This window comes from Lonchura striata, chromosome 1, assembly GCF_050655825.1.
Source record: "Lonchura striata isolate lonStrDom1 chromosome 1, ASM5065582v1, whole genome shotgun sequence".
NCBI classification, from domain to species: Eukaryota; Metazoa; Chordata; class Aves; order Passeriformes; family Estrildidae; genus Lonchura; species Lonchura striata.
The window spans coordinates 79,683,947-79,704,716 of NC_140703.1; the positions used below are offsets into that span (position 1 = coordinate 79,683,947).

General features: G+C 39.0%; 1 protein-coding gene across 10 annotated transcripts in view; it reads right to left on the reverse strand.

The window, feature by feature from the left end:
- Positions 1-20,740, reverse strand: part of DOCK9 (dedicator of cytokinesis 9) — a 111,245-nt gene extending 90,505 nt beyond the window's left edge. For 3 of the 10 annotated variants that reach the window (XM_021530274.4, XM_021530276.4, XM_085581628.1), the window contains exon 1: positions 20,469-20,740. In XM_021530274.4, coding sequence (XP_021385949.1) covers positions 20,469-20,582 — 114 coding nt within the window. In that variant the 5' untranslated portion in view covers positions 20,583-20,740. Of the gene's footprint in view, positions 1-2,343; positions 4,557-20,468 lie in introns of those variants that run through there. The other 7 variants (XM_021530273.4, XM_077781495.2, XM_021530267.4 and 4 more) reach the window with 4 other exon arrangements.
- Between the last annotated feature and the right edge of the window lie 30 nt (positions 20,741-20,770).

Consider the following 20,770-nt stretch of genomic DNA (forward strand, 5'->3'; position numbering starts at 1 on the left):
TGTTGCAACAATCACCAAAATAAAAACAACACCAGCAAGTGACACTGCTTTTGGTGTCACTCTTGGTCTTGGCCATACCGATTCTCTTCAAAGATGAGATTCCTGGAGCCCTCACCTACCTACATGCACAGCTTCTTGATGAGGAGCAACACAATTTCTCCCCCTGAAAGGCACCACTTTGGAAGGGAAACAACTCAACAAGCTAGTTTTCATAGCAAACTCTACAGATGTAATTTAAGAGATATAAGACTTATATACTTCGAGGAGTTCCATAAAATCACTTGTCATGTTTGCATGTCAGGATTGCAGTATCTTTCCCCTTCTTCCCATTCTTCAGAGAATCCCACTTCCCAATCTTCAGGGCTAAATCTGTAACAACTGCTACCCAGCCTCAGACAACACCTAAGAAAGCAATAACCAGTGCCAGCTCTGATTATCAAAAGCATGACCTTTAAATAAAATCCTGTTTTTTTCTTGTAAAACTCTGACTTTTATTCTTCTGGACTACACTGGTCCATTACAATGAACAGGAAGTCATTTGTACTCCTTGATTCTACACACTCCTCCACACTAACATACAGGTGTTTTTCCCAGACAAATATCTTAATCCACTACTTTTAATTAAACCAAGCTAACAAAGCCATACACGACAATTTAAAAAAAAAAAATCATTATTTTAAAGCATCTAGACATTTTGGAGTTGGAAAAAAATCCAACCCCTTAAGAGACAAATGGAGAATTTCAGTTGTAAATTGCAGATTAAGCATATTTTGTGCTTAATCTTTCCAGTTTATACCAATTCTGCAGGACTAAATTAAAGAAAAATGATTGCTGAAACAGTACCATGTGAAACAAAGAAATATATACAAAAAAAAAAAAAAATCCCTGCATACTCCAAGATTCAGTAAGTCAAATTACATTAAAAAAAAAAAAAAAGAAGTATTTATTCATTCACTTCTCTAACTATATGTAGAATTCCAGGCCAGTAAGGGTGTTTGGTCTTAAATTCAATGGGTTACCAAAGTAATGAAAGTACTCATTACACAGAATTTAACGGATTTCTAACATTATTCTGTATGAGGCTAACTTAAAAATGGCTAACAGTGTAAAAAGGCTTCTAATACCCAGAAGAAGCCATTTTATTTGTAATATCAAACTATATTAAGCAAATGCAATGCTATCATGAAGGGTAATATACATCCTATAAGTTATTTAAAGCATCTGAAGACAGTTCAGATTATTCTGTGTTCTCTCCTAGAAGCTTGTGTGTGTATCCATGTATAGAAATATACATATAGGAGTGCATACACATACACACCTGTATATAGATAGATTTACACATATGTGCAACCATACACCCTTTTTTTCCCCTTAAATTTCAGTTCAGCAAAAAAGGACCTGAACAGCACAAAGGCAACAAAAGCTTTATGAAATTTCTAAAGATTTTCCATAGCAGCAGTTGCACAGCATGTGTATGCAAGCAAGATAACAAGCTCAAAATCTGTCCAGCTATTTCAGTGTACCACACCCCTCTCATCCCAACTACTGAGCCAGTGACAAAGCAATTAGCAAGTAAACTCAAATTGGTCTCAATTAATATTTAAATCCTTAACTAGCCCAACCATGAAGCAGGCTATGCACATTAGTTAGCTCTTGCAATTCCACCCCCTCAAACCTAAATGTAATACACCTGACGCACAAACACGTCATGAACCTGGGGGGGTACAAAGACCACAGTCTCACTTTAAAGCCTGGTTTCTTTACATCAGCAAACACCTAAATAGCCTTTCAGAGCAAAGCAGGTTCAGGAAACAGTTACTGCTCCCTTTAACCATTTTTTTTTTCTTCTAGAATGCTCCTGTATCCCTTTCAGGAAGTTAAACAGAAATAGAACAGTTAAACTATTTCAGAGGAAAAAAAATACGCTTAAATACATAAGAAAAAAATAAACCTTAAATGCTGGGTTATTGTTTCCTCAACAATGCCTTCCTTAGTTTTTTCAAATATCATAACCATCAGTTGTTCCTCAGTCCAAGTGCCAAATACATTTCAAGAGTATGTTTAAAAAGACCTAAGAGCAGACAATCTTCTACAACAATTACAGAGTGGAAACAATTCAGAGCTATCAATACAAATCTAAATGATATAAGGAATACGAATCTTAAGCTTTAACATTACAGTTGCATGCACACATGCCACATACATGCACCAACATCCTACAATATCAGGACAGGATATATATCCATGTCTCTACATAGCAGATGTTAAATAAACATGCTATTCTGACTTAGTTTAGCTTTCAATTAGCAGATAAAATTATTAATGAAACAAGTTTTTATTTACCAGGAATGAATGAATCAATATTTCTGAATCTTCATCTGGCAAGCTGAATGCTGTGTATTCAAGGGCATTGTTTTCCCCTTGCTGTTTGCATATGTAGCCACAGTTTCTCTCAAAAACTGTTCGAATGCCTTTAAACAGAATCACACTTGTCGTGCAACCCATTCCCAATCTGTTGAATTTTGCATTTCTAGCAGCCCTGATTGCATTTGCAGAATGTCTTCTTCCGTTGCTCGACTCGAGTAATTTTCCTGTGCTTTGCAGAAATATTTCTTTGTACAATCCTCATTATGTCCCACATTTAGTACGTTCCTCGACTGGAAACCATCAGCTACTGAAATGTAATCCTATTTGCTTAAGCCAAATACTGCCAAAAATCCAGCTGCTGAAGACAAAAAATCAGAGGGCGATGAAAAGCAAGGATACCTCAGCTGTAGAAGATAGGAGGCTTTCAGCATGTGCTGCACTCCTCCAGAGAGATTAAAAGATATTCCAAGGGGTTATGGAAAGAGCTCCTATATTCAGAGATCCTTAGAACATAATCAAAGATGAAAGGAAACTGCAAAGATGCTGCTGCAGTTTCTGCTGCCAGCCACAAAGAATCCTCATCTGCTGCAAGAAAGCAGCCTCCCAGAATGCTTAGCAGAGTTCGTACTGGCAAACACTTCTTTACTTGACCTACATGTGCTTTTTAATGTCTGAAACAAAAAGCTTCAATATAAAAAACTGAAAACATGAGGGGGAAATTCTTAAATCACTGCTGCTATGCAAAGAAAACAGCATGCTATATGCACTCCTTTCAATCAAATCTGTATGTTAGAGAATGCTATTATCAGTTCAGGCAAACCACAAGGGAGCTGAAGGCTGTCTTCACTTTTCCCTTTCTTTCTTACACGCAAAGTAATCTGTCAATTCCCACCTGCCAAAAGCTGAATTTATTAGTCCTTGATTGCAAATAATCACAAAAGAAAAAAAAAAATAAAAAATACTATCGAGTTCAGATCAACATCCATCTCTGAAACAAAAATACAGAATTAAATTTAAATACATACATTTCTTGGTTTTATAGTGACTCACACCTGTACTGACTGAATTTATCACTACAGGACACCAGTTCACATACTGCAACAGTATCTGTTGTACAAGTACATAAATATCTTTAACTGACACTGAGAAGAAATGTTAAATTTTTAAAACTACTTTTAAAGGCAAGCAATTTGCAAAAAATAACTGTCCCAATCCACATCACAAGAGTGCTGTATCACCCTGTCAGAGGGTGCTGGTGAGTTTTATATTTCTGCTAAACTGAAAGCACTGAGATATATTTACTTATTTATTCACCAAATTGTAAAACTGGATGAAAAAGTGATCTTACAGAATCACAATTGTTGCAGTGGAGTTAAAAGAAGCTAAATTAAAAGCATGGAGGGAGGGAATAAACAGATTCAAGATGTCAGCTACAGATTTGTCCCCATAAAAATTTTCTTCTTAAGGAAATATTTGCAAGCTATAATGATACTTCACAAGAAATATTTCAGCCTTAATAGCATTTTCCCCTAACATCTGCCTAGCAAATATATGTCAATATGCTCCTCATTACATTTATAACCTAGATAAAACATAATAACATGCAAACACATCAATAAAAAAACACCAAAAACCCAACAATATTTGACAGTGATCCAAGCAGTTCCTGTCAGTCCCCTATTCAGTAAGGCAGAAGTTAGACCATTTCTCGTACTGGGAGAAATACCAATTGTTTTAAGGCAGTTCTGCTAATAACGAACAGCTTTATCATCAGGGAGAACAAAGAAGGTCATGGTGAAGAATTTGGCATAAATTCCACTGTGAAGGACAGAGATACTTCATACATAACCATGAAGCTTGCACAGCAACGTCTCCCTACCTATCCTACCCTCTCTGAAAAGAGGAAGTAGGTCAGTGAGGGAAATGCAGTGCTCCATTCACTAAGGTTGGATAAAGACATCCTTGCAAGCATGCAAGGAAAAACAGTCATGGGAATTACCACAGAAGGCATTCCCCAAAAATACATTCAAGTTAACTGTTTCTGGTACAGAAACCCATTTCATTCCCATCTGAAATGCAGGATTACAGAGTCCTGACATTACACAGATGGTAGCAATACTTAAGAGATCATTAAAAGGAAGCACTGATTAGAGGATTTTCTATGCAATTTCAAAGACTTTATAATAGCAAATGTCCTTGGCAAAAAAAAAAAAAAAAAAAAAAAAGAGTAGCTTACACCTTAAGCGGGTATGAGAAAAACAGGTAAAAAATTGAATTTGAAAAGAGAAACACTATAGTCTAACTCAGGTTGGAAATGACCCTGGGAGGTGTTCTAATTCAAAACCAATTAAGAAAAAATTTAGTTTAGTTCCAACTATATCTTGAATAAATTTAGCATCAGGTTTCTACAGAATTTTAGAAACAGCAACTGATACAGACATGGATCAACACAATGGTAACACCACCATGGAAAAGCATCCTCATCACAGTCTAGAACTTCCTCGTGAGGGGAAGGGGAGGGGCAGGCACTGATCTCTTCTCTGTGGTGACCAGTGACAGGACTGAGGGAATGGCCTTAGGTTGTGTCAGGGGAGGTTTGGGTTGGATATTAGAAAAAGGGTTCTTCACCCAGAGGATGGCTGGGCACTGGAACAGGCTCCCCAGAGAAGCCGTCATAGCACCAGGCTGACAGAGCTCAAGAAGTGTTTGGACAATGCTCTCAGGCACATGGTGTGATTCTTCAGAATGGTCCAGTGCAGGGCCAGGAGTCAGACTTGATGATCCTTTTGGGTCCCATTCAACTCAGCTTAGAGTCTGTGATTCCAAATAGAGCTTGAAAGATAAATTATTATGGGGACATGAGGAGTAGGAAGAAACCACAGGGAGCAGGAGAAATCTGAATAGTATACAATGCAAAGAAGTCTGCCAACAAGCAAACTTTTTATTAATTTGGTGCAAAATGGAAGTTTCCAGCATCATTAAGGAAATTCATTGAACTGTAATGAACCATCACACCACACAAGTAGTGACCATCCAGGCAGCAATGTGACACAATGAGATATTATTCACTTCAGTACCACATCTCAAAGTGAAATGGTGTCACAGTTTAGTAAAGGTTTTCCCCAGTTTAGTGTCCCCACTGAAGCACTCCAAACCATGTGCCCCTCATTCATCGCCCGCTGCTTTTCCACAATGTGGGTGGCTGGAGAACTGGAGGCATAAAGATCACAGGCTGAGAGAGGAACAATTTACTAGAGGAACAATTTACTAGAAACAGCAATTAAATAAGAAAACACAGTAACAGCAGCAATACTAGTAACAGTGTACAAGAAAGAGGTGAATGGTTCACACAATTGCTCACCACACGCCCCCAGTAGTACCGAACCACCATCACACTACCCCTTCCCCTGTCCCCAGAAAAGGACATAAGCTGGTAGAGAATAACCTCTGGGAACTACCCATGCCCCCTTCTGGTTACTGCAAATATTAACCCTGTCCTGGGGAGAAACAGGACAAATGGGAGGCCAGAAACATTCTTACAAAGGTCTGACAGTACTTTGCCCATTGAAGAGAGCTAAAAGACAGCTCAAGGTAGGCAAAAGTCTTAATCCAGTGGTTAAAATACCAAAGCAAATCAATATATGAACAAGCCCATACTGTACATATCATCAGCAAACTACTCTTTGCAAACTGCCTTTAGCTGAGCCTGGGTTATGGAAACCCTTAATGCAGAGAGTGGAGGAATGTAAGGAGACAACACTAATGCCTGCCTTCTCTTGGTTTCTGAAAAAGGTCCTACACCAGAAAGCATACAGACTTATGAACTATTTGTGTTAGTATACATTGCAAATGCTACACCCCTAAGCCAAACCACTCATTTATATGGGGAACAACAAGCTCCTCCCTGCTATACACTATATGCAATCTGCACTGACTGCACCAGGATGACAAAAAAATTTTTTAGCTGTGTTAGCTCCAGATCATTCAGAATCACGTATTTTTGAGACATGTTCTTTTGGAAAAGTAATAAAGAAGTTCTAGTTCTTTCCAAAAAACAAAATTGCTTTAAGGGCCTAACCACTCCTCTGATTGCAGTAAATTACTAATAATCACTTTGCACTTGGGAACTGGAGGATTATAAATCAACATTTTAAGCAATCCTTTGACAACCAAATGAGTTCCAAAAAAGAATAGTGATACAGGTACAAATTAAATGTGTGTTAGCAATCAGACAGCTCTAAATAATGTTCACAAGTTTCCATTTGACAATGCTTAACATATATGAAGGTTACCAAATCAACCTGGGTTGATAGAAAATGTTCAGCCCATCCTATAAAATTCTCAATATCAAAATGAGAACTTAAAGACTCCTAGACAGAAATTGAACAATTAAGAGAGTAGGGGTCAAACTAGAAAGACTTTCCAATTGAATGGGTTACTACAAAACATGCTTTTGTTTTCAGAAAAGCCACTATTAAAGGAAAACACTTCATGAAAACACAGCCCCCTGTTTGCAAGAGAACATACTTCAGAGAGGATTCAAGTACCTAAGTCCTAGCATAAGCACCACAAAAACATCCTTTATCTCTTGAAACATAAGCAGCAAGTATGTGTGTTTTTACCTACAAAGTTGTCCATTGCATTTAAAATGCCCAAACTAATGCCCTCTTGACATGACTGAATGTCTGGTTCCTTAGAAATCTTAACACACCCTGACTGAACTCCACTTTTCACAAAACATGAAGTATTTGTAGGTGGAGCACCACCTCTCATCTGGAAGCTGCCTGAATATTGGCTCAGAACACTAGAGATGGGGCCCCAAAGCTTCCTCAGTCCAGAGGTGAAAACCAACATCACTTGGCATTTTTGGAGTGCCTTAACAATCCAATGACAGTATTTCAAAGGCAACACACTCACTTCTGCCTGAAAAAGCTGTGCTGCAGAAAAGACCTGAAGATCCAATAGCCCTGCAAGAGTAAAAAGTGTATGTAAAACACTTCATTCTTAATAGGAGTGTTCATAGAGGACCAGAAAGTTCAGATGCTGGTTCCTATTGTAAAAACTGTTCCTGCAATGACTGCTGCATGCAGATTTCATAGAAGAGTTTTGCCAGATAATTCTCTTCAAGAAGTGAGGTTTCTTCAGAAAGAAGAAACTATGCTGAAAGTTTCTTTGTGGCCACAACAGTGAGTTTTATTTTGTCTTAAAATTCTTAAGCCTTTGATTTGTCAAAACTAGTGCAGAGGATGTGTTTGAATATGAATTATCATTATTTACCCTCACATTTGCTCTCCAAAATGGCAAGGAGAATATGGAAAACTACAAGCTGGTCAGATTCACTCCAATCTCCAGGAAAATTATAATGCAAACCCTCCTGGAAGCAATTTCTTGATATATAGAAAGTAAGAGATGTATATCAGCTCCAAGCAGACCACATGGATTTACTAAGGACAAATTATGCCTGACCAGCCTGTTTGTCTTCTGTGATGTGATGGTTGGTTCTGTGGACTAGGAGATAGCAATGGACAATGAATATTGTTAGTGAAAGAATGCTTCTGACAGTCTCCCATAGCACCCTTGGACCCCAATTAGCTAGGTGTGGTCTGGATGAGTGGATAAGGATGGATGAGTGGATAAAGATGACCTCCTGCTGAACAGCAAGTTTAACATGCTGAGCAGGCTTCTCAGGACAAGAAAGATATTGATATATTGGACTGTGTCTAATGGATAATGGACTGAGTCTAATGTGAAACACCCTCATGGTGTTTCACATATAAGAAAAATCTAAGAGATCTTGCATAGTTCAGCCTTAAGTGAAGGCTAAAAGGAAATCTTATTGCTGCTTCCTAATGGGAAGCTAGAGAGAGAGCCAGACTCTTCTTGAAGATACAGTCACAGAACAAGAGGAAACAGACACAGTATACTCCATTTGCATAAAAGGATTTATTTACTTTTTTTAAAACTATGACAGACGGATAGCTACTGGGGTTAAAGTATTTCCATCGCTGTGGATATTAAAACCAGACAGTCACACTCTCTGAGAAACCTGCTCTAACTAAAACTGTTTTGAGCAGGGGATTGCACTTGGTGACTTCCAGAGATTTGCATTTCAGCCAGATCTGCATTTCATTCCATGATTTTGTGGTGGTACACTGGATAGGCACACACTAACCACTGAAACAGAGAAAGAAAAAAGCTCCAAGAGAATTTCATCCTTCAAAAGAAAGCCAGTATAGTTACTCCAGGAGGTAGTCTTGAGAATAGCATGGTTAAATTCCCAGTAATTTTGACTGAGCATCTGTGCACTCAGCAAGACCCTAAGAAGAGATTTTCATCCAACAGAAACAAAAAGCTACCATGACATTAGAAATACTAAGTATAGTGCCAGGCTGAAGACCAGAGGCAGTCTGTCATCCATACAAGATGCCACAAATGTCAAAAATCACATCAAAAGTAAAAAGAAATGCTTATGCAAATCGGAGCAAGATTTAGTCTGTCCTGCCTGTACAAAGTATTTTTTGTGTCTATTATTCCTTTTATATATTTAGAGAAGGGAGGGGGCATAAATGAAGCAATCTAAGAAATGCTATTTTAAATCCTACATACATGTACGACAGGTATTACACATCTACCAGTGGAGAGATGCACAGAGGTTTATAGCCCTGCTAGTAGCAAAATGCTAAATATCTTAGCTAACAGTTATCTTAGCTAAATATCTTAGCTAAGTTAAATATTTGAGAGCTGCAGAAAGCTCAGTCTTCTCACAGATCCATTCTTATACGAATAATACACTTTGAACCACCGATGAGCAATGGGATATCTGCCAGGTCTGTGCCTTAAGTTCAAAATTAACTCAAATATACCTTGAGGACAGACATACCAAGAACAACCCAAGGAACTCTGGGAAGTTGACCAAGCCAATCTAAACTGAATAAATAAGCATTTATTTCTAAGCATGAGACACAAAAGACCTACCCCTTTTAACACTGCAAGCCATAACACAGGATTTCTGATATTGAAATATGCTCAGTGGACTCCATCTAGTGGTCACGTAACTTTCAGCTTTCTGAAGTTAAAGTGATTATTCTGGGATTTTAAATAGCTGATAACAGAATATTACTTCCACTAGAAAGCTACAAATCAAGGCAGTAATTACAGGATATTATTTTAGAAACACTGATGAGACCATGATGGAATAAGTAATGGTCAACAATACAGCAGATTAGGAAAAAAAATTTAAATCCATTTTTTTATCAAGCTTACCATAGTCAGGTAAGAGCAGCAGAAACTTCAGGCTCAGACATCCTCTTTTTACTTTTAATTTGTCTAAGAAGGTCATTCAGGTTCAGGTCTTTCTCCTTTCCTTTGTTCCAAGCTCTGCCAGGAACAAGTTCCAACTTCCCCTACAGGAGAGGAATTGCTGCCAAAATATTATGCTGGATGTATTGTCCCTTGAACTTTATCAGCAAGACTGTATACACCAGGATTATTTGGTTTTTCTTTCCTAATAGGAACCTCATATTTAATGTGAGGAAAAACTTATTGGATCATGTTATATGCTCTGGCTGGGAAGAAATTAATGTAACAACTATATTAAGCCATATACAATACCAGGCAAATAACTCCAAAGTGATAACAAGCCTGGCAAGCAAAAATCCCAGGACAATTTCTGAAGGAAACCAGAATAGCATCCTTCAAATAATTGTGATGTGTGTCATCTATTCATTAACCTGAATGCTCTTTTTAAACTCACTGACGTTTGAGGACAAGCACAGATTTAAAATCCCTTTTGGACTAGCAAATAGAGAGTGTGGCCTCCTTGAACATCCCTTAAAGACAAATATATTACTACGATTTTCACGTAAACAACCTACCAGATCAAACAACATGACACTGCACATGTAAGTGCCAGTGCAAGTGCATGCAAATATGCCTGGCAGAAAGACATCTGAAATACCACTTGACATCATCACTGTGCTGGGAAAAATATATCATGGGCTAGGGAGATCACTTCCCATCTTATTTTCACAAAGCCTCAGTTCTGTATCATTCTGTTCCCTTACCAACATGGCTACAAACAAGCCCAGAAAGGCATGAAGTGAAGGGCAAGCAGACTCTGCAGAATCAGCTCCCTGGTGAAGAACAAGACTTCTTCTGAAACCAAGGGATATAAAGACCATTATGCAACATTAAAGAGCGGAGTGTGAAATAGTATTGTCAATGTGATTGAACTGGAAAATGGATGACAACCCTTCCATCATCTTAAAACTCAAGCCTCTTTTCTGTATGTTGATACCCACAGCATTTCCATTTGACTTTTGATTTCTTGACAAATCTGTTAAAATGAGAACAGGAAATTATCTTGACATTGACCTCTCCATGGAAAACACCCAGCTCTTCCTGTGGAGCATCTACCTTCTCATTCATGTATGTTACAGCACTCCTTTCAGCCTATGAAGGGCAGCTGTGCATTGGGTAACCAGTAAGGTAGCAAGATCATGTATCTCCATATCAAAACTAAAGCATCCAAAGGCAGTGGAGGCTCTGGATTTGCAGGCTGAAACCAAATTTTATGTCTATAAACTCAGTCACATTGAATTCCAGGCTCCTAAAATTAACTACTTTACAATTTGGGTGTTATAACAAGTGAAATGTATTACATCCTGCACTGATGCAACCTGATCTTTAAATGCTTTCTCAACTTCAAATTATGCAAGCTTTATTTATTCTGATTCAAATGCTCCCACTCTTTGTTGGGAGAACACTTCTATAGTAGTCAAAATATAAGCTTCTGTCTTATCTCTGAATTCAACAAGCAACTCCTCCCCACCCACAGAGTACCTGGAAGTAGTAAAAACAGTTTCATCTGTGCCTCAAATTTCCAAACCCAGATCAGTATCTGTCAACATGCCATTTCTTTTTAAGTCAATAGCTCCACCTGAGTATCAAAAAACACCCAGAAGTACACAAAGCAGCAGCTAAGGATTATTTATTTACACTGATGGATCTATATTACAGGCTTTTCTGAACCCTAGGAGCTATGGATCAGCATTACTCCTTCTCAGGTTTGTTGTGACTACATTTATGTGTTCATCTTCCTTGTTTTTATTTTCATTTTGGGTGGTTTGGCATTGTTTCTGTCTTTTTATTTGGGTTTGGGGAAAAGTTGTGTTTTAAAGCATATTTAGGTAGCTTAGCTAATTTTATTCAAGGTCACTTGATATTTCCACTGCATTAAAAAAAAAATATGCTTCTTAGCAGAAGAAACTTCAAAAAGGACTATTTGATTTTGACTTGTAAGGACTAACACCATTCATTCTTCCCTGAAAACTTTAAACAAGTTTAGAAGAATAAGGTATCATTTTGAAAAGTGATTACCTTTGTAGATTTGGTGTCCTACATTTTTCATTTTCCAGTATTCTTTCCTAGAATTGTTACTAGAAGAAATTTTCCATGAGTACTATAAATACAGTTAGGAGAAAAAAAGCCAGTCTAAATCATGTTTGCTTGATTTGCACAGAATTATAAAGTTGACACTATCTTTCTGAACTATCATTACTGAGAAAGTTGCACAAAACAAAGTCTGCTTTGCATTTAACTTCTCCACAGAAATACTGTGAATCTGAGTTTTTAGGCAATGTGCAGCCTCCGCTGACTTACTTCTTCCTCCTCCCAGTCTCCAGATTGAAAAATTATCTAGAACTTTCATGTTCATTCTTTTTTTTTTTTTACACAGTTGCAGGGGTTGAATTACAAATGTTGTTCTAAAGCTACCTGGCATCCTTTTCATTACCTACTGAGCTGAAGAAAAATTCTAGCCGGTTCTCTAGTAGAATGGTCCTTTCTCTTCAGAGAGGGCCCCAACTCCAAACTTGGACCCAGAGATTTAAAACTAAAATTCCAGAAAAGGCCTCCATTAACATTGACATCAACAAGTACTCCAGTCTGAAGAGCCTGCAATCTGTTTGAGCCATGGATGTGCTGGAGAGAGCACAGCAGTGGGCCATAAAGATGATTAAGGAACTGGAGCACCCCTCCCATGAGGAAAATCAGCTGGCACTGTTCGGCCTGGAGAAGGCTCAGGGGAATCCCATCCATGTATATAAATACCTGCAGGCAGGGTGCAAAGAGGACAGAGGCAGGCCCTGCTCAGGGATGCTCAGTGACAGGGCTGGAGGCAATGAGCACAACCTGAAACACAAGAGTTACCTCTCAACATGAGAGAACTGTTTGTCACTGTAAGCACTGGCACAGGTTGCCCAGAGAGGCTGGGAATCTCCATCCTTGGAGATACTCAGAAGCTCCCTGGACACAGCCTTGGCAAGTGGCTGTAGGTGCTGCTGCTTGAGAGACAGAGAGCTGAACCAAATGACCTCCAAAGGTCCCTTCCAGGCTCAGACAGCCTGGGACTGCGTTATAGAACCAAGGCACTCCTTTGCATCCCATCCCTTGGAGAGATCTTACCTGCTTGGTTTTGGGTTTTTGTTTGTTTGTTTGTTTGTTTGGGGTTTTTTGTTTTGTTTTGTTTTTTGTTTGGTTTGGGTTTTTTGTTTGTTTGTTTGTTGTTGTTGTTGTTTTAATTCTGCGTATTCACCACTAGGCTCAATGTAACACTGCCTAGTCACAGAATGGAATGGTTAGTTTCACCAGCCTCAGGTGCCAGATCCAGACTTTTTAACAAAGGCTTTTGGTTTCTGCTTCCTCATTTTTCCCCTCACTTGAACTGCTAGGAATCTCTGGATCCAGCAGGAGAATACAGAAGACAGTACTTGGATTCGCCATTCTTCTTCTTATATCTGATTATTGGGCACAGATGAGGAGATGACAAACTGCTGTAACAGATGCAGCCATCCGTCCTTACACTAACAAAGAATCCCATCCCTCACTCTTTGCAGTCAGATTAAGACGTTTTATTTTCTTAATATATCTGCAGCAAAGATGCTATTTCATCCAAATGGTCACAATGGCAGTGTAAGTAGAAGACAACACCAGCAACAGATGTTGGATTTGTCTGACCAAACCTTTGTGGTCCAGAAGAGTTTTCTTTGTAAAATCCTGTTTAGAGCTTCTGATCAACTTTCTGAAGACCTTCAGACAACCTAGCATGTTTTTTAAAAAGCAGAGTCCATTCCATCAATGGAATTATAGCCCTTGCTTAACACAAGAAATCTAGTCCACAATATGAAAAGGGTTAGGTTTCAATATGTGTTAATTTATTGCATTTTTAGGGCCAGAAGAAATCTCTATTTTCAGATTATGCATGCTCACTTTTACTCTCACAAAAAAAAAAACTTTTTTTAAAAATTTTATTTTACTGTAAGTAAACCCTGTAGCTTTCTCAAGATGCAATACCTCCCACTATCTCATAGATTATTAAATTTAAGAGGCCAAAGACATCAGTTCCTCTGGACTAAGACAGAATGTAAGTCACCTTTCACAAATATATCTGTCTTCTAAATTAAGGTCTTGAATAAGCTACCTGACCAGAATTATTGGAGTATCTTCTTGTCTTTAGAAATAAGTAATTTCAAAAATACTTCAGTGAGAAAAGTGTTGTGTAATTCATGGACTACTTCTGCAACTTTTCTGCCTTGCATAATTAATGCTTTTCATGGACACAGACAATCTAAGGAGCGGCAAGGGAAAACCAATTTGTCTTCACTTTTGTAAAAATGATGGCATACTCAAGTCCAATGAAGTACTCGAGACTGTTCAATTTCAAAATAAAAAATAAACACTAGCTAAGGAAAGAAGTTTTACATATATATTATTTTATATATATTATTTTAATACATATTGTTTTTTATATTCTTTAGCCACCATCAGAAACTTAAGATCTAAATAAGAGCTTCCTGGACACCAGAACAGGAGATGTTATTACACCTTTTACCTCCACAAAGAACCAGTGGCATCAAAATACCTCTAACAATTACAAAAAAATCTTAAATAAAAGCCATATAGGCTATACATTTCTCCGGAGGCCACAATCAAGCTGCTTGCTGTCTTGAAAAACTGAACTCCCCTTGTTTGCTTCAACAATTTATGAATAACCTCTCATTATTTTTAAAGCAAATCCACATGAATTTATCAGAATCTCCAAGTTACCTCAAGAATACAAATAACTGACAAAATTTACAAGTTCACAAATTGTTGATCTTGAATACACATTCATATCTCTGATGGTCATCTCATCTCAGATATACACTACTCACAAAAGAGCCCAATGACCACACAGGCTTAAAAATTGCCTGAGCATTCACACCTATGCAACAGAAAAGACAGTTTACATTAGGGTCTAGTTTTCAAGATGAGTGGTTACAGACCTTTTTGAAGCATTTCCATTGAAGCATAATACAGCATAACCAATAACTTTAGGTGAGACACGCGCTTTTAAGTTTATTGCACAAGGTCTTGAAAAAATTATAATCCCAGAGTCGTGAAAGTCCCAAATTTAAATGTAGGTGTAATGATTTCTACTTCCGTTGAGATAGAAACATCCTGACTGAGGATTAAAGGGCATGAGTAGGAGGAAGAGAAGAAAGATAAGCTATGCTGTGGTATCCCGTACTGCGCAAGACAGAAAACCCAAACCAGCATCAGGTACATCTGACATTTGCTGTATTAGAAATAACTACATAGATAAAGCACTTATTCTTCTATCTCAAATAAAATTACCCTTGTCTAGCAGGAAAGAAAAAATTGCAGAAAATAATAAAAAAATTGCTCCTTACAAGAATGAGCTAATGTTGAAAGCTTAAATGTCTAGCTGTTCACACAGAAACACAACAGTCTTGTATCTTCTCTCTCATATGGCCTTCCTGAGCAAGAACTTAAAAATTCGAATAAATTTACTGTCATTTCTTAATAGAAACTTTAGAACTGTAGTCCAGCCTCTGAATCTTTGCAAATACAGAAATGTCTATCACACCCAGTAAGTCTTCTTTGCAGTGTCAGGCTTTTCAGAAATAAGTGTTCCAACTACTGTCTTGCATCCAATCAAAAAGTTTATATATTGCACTTTGCAAAAATAAAATTAGCACCTTTATTAAAAAGATCTTATTCTCTGAGAATATTTACTTCCTTGACAAAAGGTTAGCAGTACATACCACAAACTAAAATAACTTCTTAGAGTCAAGTACTAGGCTTTTACCCTCTGGCAAAGAAAGTTCAGCAGTTCAGAGTGACTGAATTAGCATCACCATTTTTAGCACGTTCTTACAAGATGAAATATGTTATGGTGATGTTCATTGTCAGCAATGATTTTTCCTTTAAAATCTTGAGTGTCAGTTCACAGCTCCCTGCTTTCATTCAGCCATTCATAATGATTTGCTGCTTCCCAATTCCTTATGTATACAACTTCACATTTCCATGTACAGAAAGCTCAAGCTTCATCCATGTATCCAGTTTTTCTGTACCAATCAGCTCTAAAAGATCCCAGTCTCCCTCATCCCTTTAGCATTACATACCACTTTTGAATTCCTGCTTTCCTAAAGGAAGCCAGTGACTGTTTTTTAGACACACTACAACTGAAATCTGGCAGTTAATGAGGATCCAAATATGCTGTTCATCACATACAGAGAAGCTGCTTTGGAGAGAAGCACATAAGCCTTCTGTGGACATGGTATATGAAATGATACAGGAATCAGACAGGAAAATGCCAACCCAAAATAAATACTGCATAATCCTACCAGTATTTCTGGGAAAATGCTGTATTAAAAACTTGGCAATAATACAGCATTAAGTGCACCTCACCATCTTTTCTTATGGAGTTGAGATTAACAGGAAGCAGAGATCAGGATTGGAAGGACAAAGATGACATAAGTTTTGTTATAAAGAAAAGAAAGAATACCAAATAATTTGATATCAAAGACTCAGTAGGAGTTGTCTTTGCCTTTGTGATATACTGATTTTCTACCACGTCTGAAAAGCTGAATTTCTGGAAGAGTTTTAGAACTCAAGAGCTCCATCAGGTATTTGAACTTAACGTATGAAGCCCGAGACTATCTTAAGATACAGTTCTAGCCTTTAAATAATTAAAAACTATTTTACATATCCAAATCAAAAAGAAGAACTGTATAGAGCAATTTGAGACTCTCTCAGATTTCATCTTATTTTCCCATATTTCAAAATTCTTCTGTATAATATTAATTTTGACATGGGGAAACAACTTTTGCTGCATTATTTGGCATATTTAAACATTTTCATTAGCTGCATATTCAATAAAGGCATTTTATTCACAGCTAAGCAAAGGCAGATCAAATTTTATAGGTTAAACATTCTCTTAATTGCTTATTATCCTTAAATGTCAGCTCTAATATAGGTATATTATTATAAATAACCCTAACGTAGAGTAATTTTGTCACTTTGAGATGAGTTATCATTAACCTACTACTGAAAGAGACACTGATCTGTATGCAACATGCTTTGAGTAACTCATCATCACTTAAAGACATCACTTTCAATTATGCATAATACTAAAACTGCATTGAAAACTGCTCTTGGCAAGATTGCTGGTTTAAGAGACACACTTGTCATCCCCATAATCTTCCCTCTCAGACATAAATATATTTGGGTGGCCAGAAGCATCAAATTAAGTCACATGACAAGTCTGAAGTGAAACAACATCAACAGTGCACAAGAGAATATTCAGCAAGGATGTTACTGTCAAGCAGAAAATATAAAAACTGAATCCAAATAATCAAGAAATACATTATGTGCCTTACAACACGGTGAAAAGCTGATTGCCAAATAAAAAGATTTCATTTCAGCCAACCAAACTGTACTTGTTGGTTCAGCAAACTATATCTAACAGAGAGAACATATGAGATGTCAAATGCTGACAAGAGAGCTTGCTTCATTCTGTGATGAAAACTAGCTTGGCAAGCCACATCTGCTTCATGTTTTTTTACTACACAGTCAAGTTATTTAGTCTGTCAGCTGGCTGAAAGTCTCTGACTTTTAGACCCAATGAAGAGCAATCTGAAAATTTAAGATGTACCATGCTATCCTACTGACATGCTGTTTTCAGTTCTCTTTCATCAATATAATCTCCAGGACATTAATAAAATGGGGAAAAAAGCACGTATTTTAGTAATGTGATCTAATAAACCCCATTTAAAGATAGGCAAAGCTTTTCTTTTTCCTTTTTAATCTGGCCATATATTGTTGATTGTAAAAATGGATGGAACTGTTAAACAGTAGCCACAATAGCAACTTATAGAATCTACTCAAGCTCAGAGATATTTGTAGCTCCCATTTATGTGCTGCTGCAAGTTATGACTGGATGTTTTGCATCACTACTCAGTACATTCTGCTGCAGGGATGTACAGTCCAAAGCAATAGTTGGCTGTAAAGATCTGGACAGATCATCCACCATGAACTACTAGTTGGAATTAATTCCTTCCTACCTCCAGATTCTACACAGCATGACTAGTCAATGGCAAACAGCAGTTTTTCAGTACTGGAAAACCTCAGCACTTGTTCATGAGTAAGTGATGACAGTAAGATCCCTTTAGTTACCAGTGCTGAACTATGTTTTAAGCAAGACAATTTGTTAACAACTCAGTTGAAAAAATCCTGGGAAAGTGCTATATCAAAGAGCTTTGAGAGGCAGCTTTGGAAGGAAAGTGGGTCTCCCTTACTTTAAAGGCCCACAGCTGAACAGAGTATTCCACAACTACTGTAACACTGGTAAGACTCATCTTTTCACCAGATAACAAAGCCCAGATATCTTTATTCAGATAACAAAGCCCAGAAACTCAGGTAAGAAACAGGTAAACCTGTCAAACTTAGAGATGTAATTTTTTTTAAGTCTTCTATAGCAAAAAACAATACTATCCCACTAAAATTTCTCCTTTATAAAAGTACTATTTCATTCCAAACATCAATGTTCAACAAAAAGAATTACAGTATATTAATAGGAGAAAGAAAAAGTAAATGTAAACCTGTAATTACTAGCCTTTTATTCCATTACTTAAACAGTGTGTGCAAAAGAACATTGGAGTTCAGTGATAAAATGAACAGTACTTATAGTAAGAGAGACATAGCAGCTGGGGCAATATACAGCTGAAACAGGAAGATGAACTTCAGCACAAGACTGCACGTGAGGGAGATGGAGATTCAGCTTCATGTGTCAAGTTAACATAAAAGGATCAAAAACCTGACATGAATGTTAAATCACCATGAATGGCAAGTCACTCCTTTTGTTTCTAAAATGCTGATGAAGACCTTATCCAGGATAAGATCAAGACAGTACACCACTTTGCAGCATCACTTCTTTAATCTCCATAAAATTCTGCAAAATATGCTGTTGTGACAGCTTAAAAATATCTGGGATATTAGTGCCTATCACCCTATTATATACTTAAGAATTTAATTAATTCAGCTTGACCATTATTATGGTCAAACTGAATTAATTAAAGATGCATATGAATATTTTCCAAATCACTGACACTAGTCATAAGTGAACTAAGGAAAAACCTTGTAAAGGTGGCGGAGGGAATGGCAGGGTTGCAGATGCTGCAAACATTAATGTCATGAAAATACCTAAATCTCCTTTGTGCTTCCCAAAAACAAGAAGTATTTTAAAATACATATACTCTTTTTCCACAGTTCCCAAAAAGTACTTGATCCCTGGAGAAGTGTTAACATATTTGGATGTTCACTCCATGTAAACGTGCTAGCCCCTTGTGGAAGCTGTCAGTATCCAGGAAGACTCCGAATTTTGCACATTTTATAAATTATGTGAAGCATAGATAACTAAAGAGCAATTTCATTTTAGATCCATTGTCTTTTTAAAAAAAAGGTATTTGTCTTTCAATCACAGCTACAGCATTTGTTACTCTCACAACACATAGCTATGACAAGACACTGTCCCAACATGAGGTTCAAAAACGGACAAGATCATACTTAGCAAGAGAAAAGAACAAAGGACAGATCATCTTCCAGTGTCAGGAATGCCAGCAGCAAAACTTCTTCACTTACACAGTTAAACGCTTACTGAAACATTCCCCTTGGAGATAACAAAACCACAAAGAAAACAAATGCATACCATGAATAAGAGTCCCAGAAGAGAAACCCTGGAAAGTCTTACTGAGGCTGTTTAAGATATCATCACCTGCTGCCTCAGTACAGCATCTAACAGAATTAAATTCCTAGGATTGGAAAAGACTTCTAGAGATAATCTAGTCCAAACCCCCTGCCAAGGCAGGGTCACCTGGAGCAAGTGACACAGAAACACATCCAGGTGGGTTTCAAATGTCTCCAGAGAGGGAAACTCCATGACCTCCCTGGGAAGCCTGTTCCAGTGGTCTGCCATCCTTAATAGAAAGAAGTTCTCCCTCCTTTTGAGGTGGAAATTCTTGTTTATGGCCATTGGTCCTTGTCCTTTTACTAGGCACCACTGAAAAGAGTTTGGCACCATCCTCTTGACACCTGCCTTTGAGATATTTACATGCACAGATGGCATCCTCTCTCAGCTGTCTCTAAACTAAAATACCCGGTTTAGGCAACTATTTACACAAATTTACTTTCAGCAGTTTAAATTAAATGAACGCGCCCAACCGTGCACTGGAGAGAGGAGCAACCATGTGCGAGCACGGAACAGGGACAGCCGGGATAAACAACACGCTAAAACCCTCCTGCTACACTTGCCAGCGCTTATCTTCCATTCCGCGCGACACAACTAAAAACTGCATCTTAGTTGTAAAGAGAGTAGGGAGCAGCGAGGTGAAAAATCACTTTCGCGCCGCTGTTTCGACGCAGGCAAAAGCGAGGGGGTCCCGTCGGGCCGGGCGCCAGCTGCCCGCTCCACAGGTGAAGTTGGCGGGGGGCGGGCGGGCGCGCCCGGCCGTGCCCGCCGGGAGCCGCATCCAGGGCGGGCGCGCTCCCCGCGCCGGCAGCGCCCGCCCCGCCCGCGGCCGCACCGCACCTCGGCCCGCCGCGGCAGCCGCCCGAGCGCCGAGCGGCCGCGCGCCCGCCGGGCATCAAAGCCCGCCGCCGTGACAGCCCGCGGGGATCAAAGGGCCCGTCTCCTCCTCGGGGCACCGCGCAGCCCGCCAGGCCCCGGGCCGCAGCCCCGCCCGGGCCGCCGCCGCACTCACCAGGAGGACGGAGCCGCGCACCACCTCCGAGACGCTCTGCCGCAGCTCGGCCGCCGTGCCGGGCTTGCTCAGCGCCCGCGTGAACTTCCGAGTCTCCGGAGCCACGAGTGCCATGGCTGCTGCCTCCGCGCTCGCTCCCTCCCTCGGCGCGGGGCCGCCGCAGCCCTCCCGGCGCGGCCGCCGGACGGACGGACGGACGGACAGCCGGACAGCGGCGGGCGGCCGTCGGGGGCGGGCAGGGAGCGCAGCCCCGCGGGGCCGGGTGCCGCGGGCAGCCCCTCCCTCCCTGCCCCGATTGGCGC